Source organism: Peromyscus maniculatus, chromosome 2, assembly GCF_049852395.1.
Source record: "Peromyscus maniculatus bairdii isolate BWxNUB_F1_BW_parent chromosome 2, HU_Pman_BW_mat_3.1, whole genome shotgun sequence".
NCBI lineage: Eukaryota > Metazoa > Chordata > Mammalia > Rodentia > Cricetidae > Peromyscus > Peromyscus maniculatus.
In genome coordinates this window covers 85305184-85317747 of record NC_134853.1, presented here as the reverse complement: position 1 = coordinate 85317747, position 12564 = coordinate 85305184, and the positions used below count along the sequence as shown (strand labels likewise).

The 12564-nt window shown below is 55.7% G+C and overlaps 1 protein-coding gene across 6 annotated transcripts in view; it reads right to left on the bottom strand.

Annotated features, from left to right (window-relative positions):
- Col27a1 (collagen type XXVII alpha 1 chain) overlaps positions 1 to 9683 on the bottom strand; it is a 121892-nt gene extending 112209 nt beyond the window's left edge. For 4 of the 6 annotated variants that reach the window (XM_042271273.2, XM_042271275.2, XM_042271276.2 and 1 more), the window contains exons 1-2: positions 8024 to 8222; positions 2519 to 2589 (exon numbers count right to left, since the gene is read on the bottom strand). In XM_042271273.2, the coding sequence (XP_042127207.1) occupies positions 2519 to 2589; positions 8024 to 8079 (127 nt within the window). In that variant the 5' untranslated portion in view covers positions 8080 to 8222. Of the gene's footprint in view, positions 1 to 2518; positions 2590 to 8023; positions 8224 to 9544 lie in introns of those variants that run through there. The other 2 variants (XR_006069449.2, XM_042271274.2) reach the window with 2 other exon arrangements.
- Positions 9684 to 12564: the final 2881 nt, after the last annotated feature.

Here is a 12564-nt window from a genome sequence, read left to right as displayed (position 1 = left end):
GTATGCATGCATTAGATCGAACGATCTTCTGGGCTTTTTGAGACAAGTTCTCCCCATGTAGCCCAGTCTTCACGGAAAGGAAGGCATCCTGACCCACTTCTCTGGGTAATCTGATCACTTCAGCTATCTGAACTGCCAGCATCTACAAAGGTGGGCTGGCTCCTGACCTCGACCTCTGCAGGGGGCCATCAAGTGCCTCCAGAACTTCCAGCTATCTCTAAAGCTTCCATCTGGGCTGAGGTCTGGGTCAGGGCCTCAGACTCTAATAGTGCCCAGCGCACGACCACAGGCCACTCTGGAGCCTGAATCCAACACATGACATCTAACTGGTCCTCAGCTGACAACCATGAGCAGACGGATGGACGGGTGGGTGGATGAATGGACCTACAGAAAAACAGGTGGATAGAAAGACAGATGCACAGAGATGGGTGTGGAGAGAAAGACACAGATGTATGCACAGATGTGCAGAGATGGGTGTGGAGAGAAAGACACAGGTATATGCACAGATGTGCAGAGATGTGTGGAAAGACACAGATGTATGCACAGATGTGCAGAGATGGGTGTGGAGAGAAAGACACAGATGTATGCACAGATGTGTAGAGATGGGTGTGGAGAGAAAGACACAGATGTATGGACAGATGCACAGAGATGGATAGTCCAAGGATGGGGCAATGAGGAGCACCTACATGCTCATCCTCCTCATCCTCACCAAGCCCTGCCAGAGACTCTTCCTGGTCCTTGGGCCTTCAGACAGCACAACAGGCTCCCAGCGTTCTAAGGACTCTGCACCCCAGGGTGCTGTGCCACAGCTTCATGATGGCTTAGACGAAGCTCTTCTGTAGAACCCAAGGGACTGCTGCGTCACTCATAGCCCCCCCCCTTCCTCTCCTTTCTCACACCAGCCAGTCCCCAGCTCTAAGCTAAAACAAAACACCGCTTATGATTTTCCTAGCAGATCTTCCTTGTTCTAGTCACGGAGATGGTCTTATCATGAAATACTATTCACGATAAACAACTTGAAGTGGAAGGAGCCACTTAGCTGGGGAAGGAAGCCACCTGCACACGGTGGTGGGGTACTCCTCCGGTCTGCTCTTGGCACACCGCTACACCCTTCTCTACATGCCAGGCCTCCAGCCAGGTGGCCAACCCTAGGAGAGACACAGCTGGCCAGGACAGGTATCACAGCAGACTGCTCCCTTGGCCCCCTCAGATGGCTTTGACACCTGATGACAGCCAGCCTCTGCGGAAACTCGGAAGCCACGAAAGCACAAACGGGGACTCCTGAAGTTGCTGGCCGCCGTAGAAGGTGGCGCTTCCCAGACCTTTCAGATGAACCAAGTCACAGCCGACAAGAACAGACTGAATATGCTTACCATGCACGTGCATCCATTTCTCTAACCATCTTGGAGGCGGGAACTTGATGAGCTGTGCTACATACATGCATTGCATCTAATAATCTTCTTCTTTTTTTTAATGAGACAAGGTCTCACCACATGGCTCAGATAAGCCTGGAACTTGGAAGCTTCCTGTCTCTTCCTCAAGTGCCAGGATGGCATGGCAGATGTGTGCCAGCAGATGAGGCTTACGATATGGTAACTTACTCAGGGTGCTGTGCAGCTCACAGCTGGGGCTGGAACCTAGGGACCCAAGGTCAGAGTCTCTGTTCTCAGCCCCCATCCCATCCCACACTGCTCTGAAGCTACTCGGATGGGTCCAGAGGCAAAGCAGAGCCCCATCCTGAATCCCACCGGGAGGAAGAGACAGGGGACAAGGAATGAACTGAGAGCCTGAGCCAGGGTGCACAGGCCTGCCAGCTGGCTCCAGCAAGATGCCTGTATTACATAAACCTGGCTCAGTACAGCTCCAGTCGCTCCCGCCCCCTGCCTGACTCAGGACTCTGGACAGCTGTTCCACAAGTTCGGAAAATATGACACATGAACAAATGTTGCTGGGCAGCAAAGTCCCTTCCGGGCATGGCCCTTACCTCCCAGGGGTCCAGTTCCTACCCAGTGACCAAGTCAGGGTATGGGGATTTTCAAGGTGTCTGCTGCCTGCCCCAGAACATGGCAGGCATGGAGGAGGGAAGGGCAGTTAATTTTAGAGATGTTATGTCCACTTGGCACAGTTATGGGAAAGGTCTGAGTTTCTATGGGCAGTGGAGTGGCTAGCCCATATATGACTGGACATCTCTTCAGGGGCAGCAAAAGCCAAGGGTCTAGGGATGCCAGGAATGGGCAAAGACACTGCAGCCTCCATGTTCCCTAGCAGTGGCTCTTAAGATACCCAGCAGACTGAAGCAAAGGAGGCACTCAGATCGGACTCACGGGGAACAGGAGAACAGTCCTGTATGCAACCCTCACAGACCCCAGGGAATTGGGCCCATGGTTGGCTCCATTCTCTGGATGGGAAAACTGAGCCTCGGCATTCCAACTAGTGGTGTGGATGTCTGCTACCCGAGTTCTCGAGTTCTCTTCCGCCCTCCTTTGTCTCCCACCGGACAAAGAAAAGAGAGAATTACCTTCAGGAGCTCCTTGGGTGGAGGCCAGATGCCAGGCAAATGAGACCAAGATCCAGGCGAAGAGAAACCCCCTAGAGACAGGCAGACACAAATGCACAGGGCATCAGCTTCCACCCTCACACCCAGATCCGGCTAGGGAGCCAGGAGGGACGGCCTAGCCCAGTTCCCCTCCATCCTGGTCTCATACTGGAAACCAGAGGCAAGGCACAGATTTCAAGGACCAAGCAGACTGGCTCTCGCTCCCAGCATGGTCTTGGGCTCCAACCCAGCAGTCCAGCAAGCTACCAGCACAGCTTTGCTCTTCACAGTGGGGTCTAAAACCCTGTGCTAGATGTTGGGAGGTTTAGAGTTCAGCCCTTCATCGGCACTACAGCCCCGGAAGTTCAAGACAAGCTTCCCCAAGCCCCAGGCTATGGATAGCAGAGCCACCATGGCTGAAAGACAGATGGAAAGTAGGCTGGTCTGCTCTGAAGACCAGGGTCCTCAAGGTGCCGGTGGAAGGGAAGACCCCTTCTCAGGGCTCAGACAACAGCTAATCCCACTTGTGCTGACAGAGGAAAACGAGGGTTGGAGGATGGGGGCAGAGCCGAGCCAGGTGCCCCCAGAAGAAAACCTGGTTCCCTGATTTCCAGGCTGTGTGACTCCAGATGAGTCACTCCGCCTTCCTGAGCTCCTCTAGTCTGCAGCGTGGACTGGCACATCCTCTCTTGCAGGCCAGATGTGGAGATTAAATCGGCTCATGCATTAAAGAGCTGACCTGGCCCAGCCAGGGCAGGCCTCCCTCGCCATTGCCTCCACCCCACTGTGGCATCCAGGCATGGTTAAAGTTGCACTCAGTGGCTACCGTGGTGATAGGCAGAGGTGAGGATCCTATTTCACCTTCCTGTGGGAGCATCCACTAGGACACCCAAGCCACTCAGGGCAACGGATCCCCAGGAGGGCAGAGGGGAGGCTGGGGCACGTGGCCAGAGATGGCTGAGATGGCAGCTGGAAGCTGAGCTGGGTGACTGGTGAGTGGTAAGGGCTCTGGCTGGGGCAGACTGGCCCGGTTCCTCTTCTAAGAGTAAAATCAGGCTGGTGTGCTCCTGGGGAACAGGGCAATATAGGAAACCCAAGGCTGCTGTCTGGAACACCTGGCTCATTCCCTGCCAGGCCTCCCTACTTTCACATCTAGTAAGAACTTTATTCAGTAGCAAGCATGATTTCAGCACTGTGTAACACACCACCCGGGCTTACCCACCCACGGAGTTCAGAGGACACTGGGTGAATACAGACCATGCCAGTGACTGGTTTAGAAATGCATGTATGATTCAAATATAGCCAATGCCTGTCAGCCACCCTAGGAAAGACACTATGTGGAAAGAATAGGAAGATTTTTCTGCCGGCCTCCGCCTGCTTTTGAATGAAGACATGCTCGCTGTTCAGAGATGCTGCCGGCCACTTGGTGTACGAGAGGTAAGAAGTCCTGTGGACACAGGAGGATGGCAGAAAGGGAACAATCATGGGTGTTAGTGTCACCACCCCTACACTAATCTTCCTTGAGGTTCTTCAAAGGGGAATGACCACTGACCCCTTGTTAAAATCGGGTTGGATGTAGTCTTCGGTTACTTGCAGCCTGAGGCTGACTGGGTGCAAGGGCTCTGGGATGCTGACATTAGGCTTTGACACCTTCTCCAGCAGGCCTGTGCACGGGGGGGACAGGAAAGGTGCCACACAGGTCTGCACGGTGAATGCAGACCACCTGGTGTAGGAGGACTCTGGACTCGAAAGTATCTTCCCGAAGCTTCCCTCCGCGGCTCTACCTTCTTCCAGGTCCCACCCCGCCCCCCTCCCCTTGCCCTTCCCAGTGTGCTGACATTGCTAGGAGCTCTCCTCTTTCCTGGGGCCAAATGTCTTGTGTCTTGCTCACTGTGGCTGACTACCAACCAGCAGTCAGAGTGCCCAGCTACACTGGGTTTGCCTTCTGCAAAGGATAGGGAGTCCTCCGGCCATGGCTGGCTTTCAAAAGCCACAGGCAGCCCCGGTGGCCCTGGGAACTGGGGTCAGGCCATTAAGTTTTATTTGACAGAAGTCGGGGTGGGTGCCTTCAAAGGCACCTTGTACGGATCCCAAAATATATTGTCATTCAGAAAGGCACTCTAAGAAAACAGTGGCCAGGCAGCCCGGGGAAGAGCCAACCCTGCATCCAAGCTTAGATGGCTTCCCCAGCATGCCTGTATCCAAAAAGCTCCCAGAAGTCCTGCAGACAAGAAACTGAGCACCTGACCCCTGGCACTTCTCTTCACTCCTTGAGTCTGCCAATGCTGTATCACCTGCACCTGTCTTGGATGTTTTCCAGATGGCAGAGGGACAACAGGTGATCCAGAGAAGGCATAAGAGCCACATGTGTCCACCTAGGTCATTTCTGGCTGTAGGGCACCCTCGAGGGTAGATCAGAGGACACTTCATCAAGTTCTCAACGGTCAGAAGGACGGCACCGGAGGTGGAGCCGAGGCTCCTGGTACCATTCAGCTGCCTAAGGCCAAGCCGCAGAAGATTGGCACAAATGCAGTTGGCCTTCTGGGGTTGGGCTTTTGTGCCCATTGGAGGCTTAAACGTCCCAGTATTCATCACATCTCAGTGCGAGAAGGGTCTTGAAGAGCCCTAGGGACCAGATTCTATCCCTAACCATCCTTTGGAAGAGATGGGCCACGAGAGCCCAGAAAGGGGCGATTCGCCCACAGCCAGTCAACTCTCCCACCAACAGACCTACATTTGGTTTGTTTTCCCTAGAGGAGAAGGTAGAATCTTTCAGAGACTTGCTACTTACTGGGGACCGGAGTTCCAGCTTTCTCAACAGGAACAGAGATGCAGCCGGGAGCCCCGGAGCCATCTCTGTGAGTAAGCTCCAGCCTGGAAAGTTGGCTGCGGAAGGGAGGCGGCCCGGCAGTGTGACTACTGTTCCAGTGCTGTTTAGGCTACTGTTAATAACACTAGTGACTGCACTGGCTCACGGCTTTGTTCTCCCTGACTTCTGTTTTCATTACAACTTCACAGACCTTGGGCATGGAGGGCTCGGACATGGAGGGGCTCCGTGGTATATGGAAGATCGATGCATGAGGACCACCCCCAGAGAGGGCAGCAGGCTCCCCAAGATATGGGCCACAAAGGATAGCACTTCGGAGACACAGCCTGAACATGCAACCCTCCAGGGAGTAGCCGGGGGTTCTTGCCCCCTGCAAGAAGCCAGTTACTAGCTGGCCACACATGGCTGTTCCTGTTCAGAGACTTGGCCAGAAGCTGCCTTCTGTTTGGATGGCTTTCCCTCCATACCTGTTTCCCAGAAACACTGAAGATTCAGAAGTCCATCCCAGCTTCAACATGCAGAGAGCCCCAAGGTCCTCGCGCCCAGAGGGCATAGGAAGCCCTGAGGCAGGCAGCCCTGTGGATGCAGCACCCAGCTGCTCTACCACGGACTGAGCGCAGGCACCAGGGCTGGCTGGGAAGGACATGAGTCTGTCCCTACCCCACCTGCCTCTGTGGCCTCACCAGACCTTATGTGCCCAAGACAGCCACACCCTATGTCCTTCTCCACACCTTCCACCTCCATGGGAACACACACACACACACACACACACACACACACACACACACACACACACAGGTCATCCGTCTGGACAGGATATAGCCCAGAACTTGCCCATTGACTCACACACCCATTCACAAAGCGGTGAGTACAGATACAAATAACAGCTGTGCTTTACTGAACACTCACTATGCACTAGCCCCTGTTCAGAGCCCTTGCCTAGCAGGCTTCTTTAACTCTCACAAAACCTTGCCCGCTGGGAGGGTTGATGCTCACCTGGTGGATGTGAGAATGAGCAGCACAGAGCTGGGAGGCCTGGCCATGCACATAGCATAGTGTATAGGGCTTGAACTCATACTGCCTGTTGCTAGGTTCCTGCGCTCTGCCCCAGAGCCTGCTTTCCACTGACGTGAGCCCAGGACGGCTTCCTTGCCCATTCATGACTGCCAGTGAACTGGATCCTCTGCATGCCAGACCAGGCCAGGCCATGGGGGACACCTAGAAGGTCCCTGAGCACTGAGATCGGAGGAAGAAACTACCAACAAGGTATCAGGGAAGTGTGTTGGGATGCAAGAAGGGACAAGAGAAAGCATTGAGGATGGGCTCCTTCAATGAAGGTCCCTGAGGCCGCTGTCTACTGAAGAATGGCATGGATAAACAGGAGAGAGGACTTCTCCATGCAGAAGCAAGGAGGGGAAGAAGGAGCCGCGCGGGGGAATGAGGGGTGGGGTGGGGATGCACAGCTGGAGGGTTTGCTGAAGCCAAGGTGGCTAGAAGCTTGAGGACGTATGGCCAGGAAGGCAAGACTGTGGGCCTGCCTAAAGCTTCGGCCTCATTGTGGGGTGCTCCCTGGCACCACCACACTGCCCAACCGCTGGCATCTGCCCTGGCACAGGGTCTCCCGGAGAAAATGAGTCACCAGTGCGCTCACTGGTGCCCTGTGTATACGAATGTGTGTGGTGGGGGAGTGGGGGAATCTCAAACAGCCAGCTTTTTCCAAGACATGGAAAAGAAGGGGGGGCCTTAATCACCCGGGCTCCAGCTCAGAGGGGTGTTTCTTGAACGGGTGGGCGGTGCTACAACCCCAGCCAGGCTCTCCCGGGAGCCCTAGAGTCCCGCAGGATGGAAGGACAAGCCCTGTGCCTGAGCTGCAGTCCACAGGGCCCCTCTGGACCGCGTTCTCCCACACACACCCACACTCAGTGACTGGATCCCTCGCTCTCTCTTACAACTTCTGCACAAGCGGGGAATCCCAGCCGCGGGGTGCCAGCTGTGTGCGGCCCCGCCCTGGAGATTCCTGGCCCCACTCTGGCCGCGGTTCCCTGATCTGTACAAGGAGGTTGGACTTGGTGATCTCCCAGGGCCTTTCCGCTCCCACAAGCTGGCTCTCACTCCTCGCTTACTCGGGAGAGGGACAGGAACTGCAGGCTTCCCGGGAGAAGCTGGGAAAAGTCTGAGGCACTCAGACCCAGGCAGACACATTCATAAGCAGAGAGGTTAGGAAAGCAGGGACGTGCAGAACCACAGAGACTGAGCCGGGAGCAAACGCCCGGACCTGGAGACCTACAAACTTGACTCACAGGACAGTGGAAGCCGAGGCGTGCAAGCTTGAGACCTGCAGACACCGAGACTCCCTCCTCCTGCCCCTAACCCTGTCCCAGCCCGCCACTCTGAGTGCCGCCACTCGTCCGCTCTTCAGGATCGCCCGTCTGACTCTGCAACGACCCTCCTCTGCGGGCCCTCGCCCCAATAGCAAGGCGCAGCCTGGCCTGGGGGCGCAGCCCCTGTTAACCCTTGGCGTCCCGCCTAGCGGGGGCGCAGGAATCTACAGGAAGCTGACGTTCCTCTGCAAGCGTCTGGCGTGGCGGGGAACCCCAGCCTCCCGTGCACATCCGAGGCGCAGGAAGCTGGGTCAGGGGCAACCATGGGCTCGTACTCACCCCCCGTGTCCTGCCGCCGCTGTGCCTCGGGCCCCCCGCGCCGATCCCGTGCCCATGGCAGGCCCCTACTTCATACTCCCGAGCCCGGGGGGCAAGTGTGGGCGCGCCCCATGGGGCCGCCAGCCCCCCGCCGCGCCGCGCCAGGCCGGCTCAGAGCGCGCTACCCGCGCACCCCCAGCGCAGCCCTGCGCCCAGGGGCGCCGGAGCAGGCGAACGGCACGGCCTCAGCCCCGCGGGCGCCCGCGCCAGGCCCATGGTCCCAGGAGTCCGGCAGCCGCGCTCGCCCCTGCCTCTCTTTTTCTGCTTCCACCAAAAAGGAAGAAGCAAGAAAAGGCAGAGAGAGAGATAGAGAGAGATGATCAAACTTTTGGAGGTGGGCCGCTAGCGGTCCCTGGAGGCAAAGCAAGGCCGGGCGAGAGCGCGCGGAGGGCGGTGGAAGCTGCCTCCCCGCCGGCCTGGGGGAGGAGAGGAAAAGGAAGGATTTGGGGGAAATGAAGGCGATTTAAAGTCTCGGCCCGCCGCAGCTCTCCACCTTCTTCTCCTCCCCGCGCCGGGCCGCCCTCTGCTGCCACCTGCTGCCCCCTGCCGGACGCAGCAAGGGATGCAGCCTCGGTCGCCTCGCGCGACCATCCACCCATCCGAGAGGGGGACATCCTCGCCCCTCCTCCTACTGAAGATCTCAAAACAGACACGTGGAAAGGGGGCTGCTCCGGGTTGCTCAGAGATACATCACAACTGAGGTTAGGAACTTATGATTTATGACACTAAGGGTCCTCGCTGCCGTAGGGTAGGGGACCAAGGGGACAATTTCTATTCCTGAAAGGAAGGATCCCAGAGTTCCAGGAACACAGCCGGGACCTTGACTTGGCATCTACACTTCCACGACAACTGCCGTCTGTCTTAGCTCCCAACTATTAGCAGAAAAGTTGCACCCTAGATTCAGAGCTTCTGGAAGAACGCTGCGGGTGAGCGTGTTGAATGTCTTCGGCCTTCCTGCACCTTCACCACTACAGCCAACCAAAGAATCCCCGGGATTCCACGCGCACACTCTCGACACCCAGGCAGATTCTCCAACTCAAAACCACAGCTCAGCCCTGAGACTTAATTCCCTCTAACTTCTAGCCTCTATAAAGCGATTCATACTGACTGGTGAGCGCGTGCACACACTCCCTCCCACATACACACTCCAAACACTCACACTCATTCACAGGCAGACACAGCCACGCACTTATCTGAGCTCCAGAGAAACACCCTCGTATGTCCGGATTCCGCGCAAGCTCAGACGCTACGCTAGCAGAGGCAGCCACGCGAGTACTCACACTACACAAATGCACATGCATAGGGCACACACTCCCATATGCACAGTCCATGCACGTCCCTGAATGCACACTCCCCCTAGCACACAACCCTCTGCGAATGGCAACTACGGGCGTGCACACAGAACTTGTGCCCACCCTGGCACACGCATGCACCTTTGCGCACTCTGAATGCTGAGCGCTCCAGGAGTCCCCGGACACTTACTGAGTCCCTAAGTTCGACGCTGGCCGGTCGGTTCTTCGGGTGCCTAACGGCATCTGTGGTCATGGGTCCCCGCAGCCCCGGGCGCGGGGGCGGGGGTGCAGTCCCCTTCCCTAAAGGAGCGCGGGGCGCAGTGGCGCCGGGAGGAGCATGGGAGCGCGGGCCTGCGCCACCGGCCCGGTCCCCCTGCGCTGCAGCCGTGGCCACTCCGCGTGCTCAGGCTCCGGCGCGAGCTCCGGGTGCGGGGGGTGGCTCATAGGTGCCGGGTCCGCGGCGGGCGCCGGCCCTTTTGAAGTCTCCGCTGGGGGCGGGGAAGGGGCGCTGAAGGCAGCCTTTTAAACCGCGGCTGCACGCGGGCACGGTCAAGCAAGGTGTCTGGTTTCAGCAAACTTTCGGAAAAGTCCCAAGTCGGAGTGGGGGAGGGCGCCACCGAACTGTGCGCGGCATCCTGCAGGGGGCAGAGCACCCACGGCCGCCGGGGGCCCGCGCACCCCCGTGTCCATTCCGAGTGCTTCACCTTCGTTTGCAAGAGCACCCTGAGGCTGTGCACAGATTGTGCCTTCTTGCAGAGAAAGGCCCTCGGGGCTTCCTCGAGTTTTCCGAAGTTCACAGCTTCGGAGGTAAAGTACTTACTCCCTGTCCAATCACTGCCCCCATGTGTTTCTGAGCTGCATACTCTGTGCCAGGCACATCCTGTCTTTATTTACATTTTTTTGGTATTTTGTTCAGGGTGCTTTTTTTTTTTTTTCTTTCTGTTTTTGCCTTAGAGACTTTTTAAAGTACTGAATTTAAGTGTTAGGTATCTCGTCTACTTAGTGAGGTCGACACTCTTAGATATTTATCTCCATTACTGAGGGATTTGGCGACCAGTGATATTTCGTGTCTTTGCTCACCCACGCTCTATCCTGACTGAGAGTCATTGTGCTATGGGAAGGGAGATGTGCTGTTATCTACACTGAAAAGAAGGTTAACTAAGCTGGAAAGTGGTACAGAGGCCGCTGAACTCAGTACCTGATTCTTGTCCTCTGCACATAGGAATGGTGATGGAGTCCACAGACCTTTCTCCTTCTGAGCAGACCCTCCTTAGTCTCCCCCACTTCATCTTCTGCCCTGAGACACTCCCAGCCTCCCTGCCCCCAGCTTGGGCAAGCTTGGCCACTTTAAGACCTACGTCGCGTCGCGTCTGCCCAGACTTCCTTCTTCCCCATTGCTGCTGCTGAACACACCCTTGTCCTTCAATGCTCACCTGATGTAGCCGCTCCACTCACACCCACCTTTGTCCACCCATCATGGTGCTGCCACTGTCCAGTTACCTCTGTGACCCCACAGCCGGCCTGGAATCTGGAACATAATTGGAGCTCCAAACATTGCCAACCCAAAGAAGCTGTAAAACAAAACTATAAAACAATATGCAGTATGCAAACCTCTGCTCTGAGGGAAGCGGGCTACTGTGAATGGTTAGGGACAAAGAAGCTTCACATGGTTCTGAACACAGATAAATTGTAATGTGGACAGAAGTCCCCAGGAACAACTTAGGGTAGAGAGGAACATCTGAATGGGTGACCTCGCACTCACCACATCATGAGGTACTCCTGCTGCGGCACAAAGACAACAGAGATAACACCAAAAGGCCATGATTGGGACTTTCAACAGGGCACACAAAGATCAGTTGGATTGTCAAGGTGACTGACTCAGAGGATGGCTAGAAACCCAGGAATTGCACCCAGGAGGAGGTGTTTTTTTTAGATCCTAAAGGATGTTAGATACACCTATGGCTGTGGAGAAGAGGCATCTCCCATGGAAGAATCATAGGAATATGGGGTGGATTGCAAAAAGGTCTCAAAGAATGGGTGTGGCAAACGAGGTAGAGAAAGTCTCCAGGTCTCCCCGTTGTGAGGACACAGGTATCCAGGCAAGGAGGTGCATTTCCTCAAGGGTAAATAGCTGGCCAATGGTGGCACCAAGACCTTCCCAAATCTCCTCCGTGATCCTGAAATGTAATGTTGGTGTCAAGAACCAGACAGCCCCTAATCCCATGGGAAACTGTTGGAAGCCGAGAAGGATTGAAATGTGTCCATCATGCTTCATCCTCCCTGTCCAGAGTGTGGGTGCATGGAAGCCAATCACCCCAACGGTCTTTTGAACCCGGGTAGGGAGGGCTGATCATCAGACTCATTCAGTTCAGTAAACAGTGACAAGGGCCTGCCGAACTTTGCTGAGAAGGCGGTGAGACTTGGAGCCTCTGGGAGCCACAGTCAGCTGGAAGGAAGAGACAAGGACGCTGGCCTGAAGACCAGCAGAGAAGAGACCCTGCTTCTTCACATCCATTATTTCTGCGCCACGGGTTTATGACATAAGCCTGGAAATTCGGTAAACTGACTGGCAGGACTGTATAGGCATGTCAGGGATGAGGCAGACCTGATAGGGACTCTCGAGGACTAGATCTATGGCTCTCTGAGGCACTCTGGAAGTGAGAGAACCTTTGGATGTAGACGGCGTCCATGGTGAGCACGCAGTAGGCACTCACTAAATACCCGCAACACAAGTCACAGAGGGGAGACGATGAACCACTCATGCCTCTATCTCTTTAGATTACGGACCAACTTTTTCTCGGGACCCACAGTGCATCAGACATGCCTCTTCTTCTCGGGGTGCTCTTCACCTGAGAAAGAAGGCCAGCAAGGAGAAGATGGAAAAACAGGGAGGGCAGAGCACCCTGCCTCTCACCATGCTGAACTGGGAGGAAAACCAGGGTCCCCACACTAGTCCCCATTCCTCCTAACCCCTTGTATCCCTGGACACACCAGGGGTTCTTGCTTGAATATTTGGACCCCATTCAGTCAGTAATATGGAATGGACACCCAATTCATATCTGATAATAAAAGTCCTTTGTTCTCGGGCCCTCAGCCAACAGGGAGACGGCTTGTGTGCCAGGCTCTGAGCTGGGCACTGAGCAGTAGGCATGGGGGGGTGTCCCTGCTACATCTCTTCTGGGAGGGGCTACACTGTCTCCCTTTGGTGAA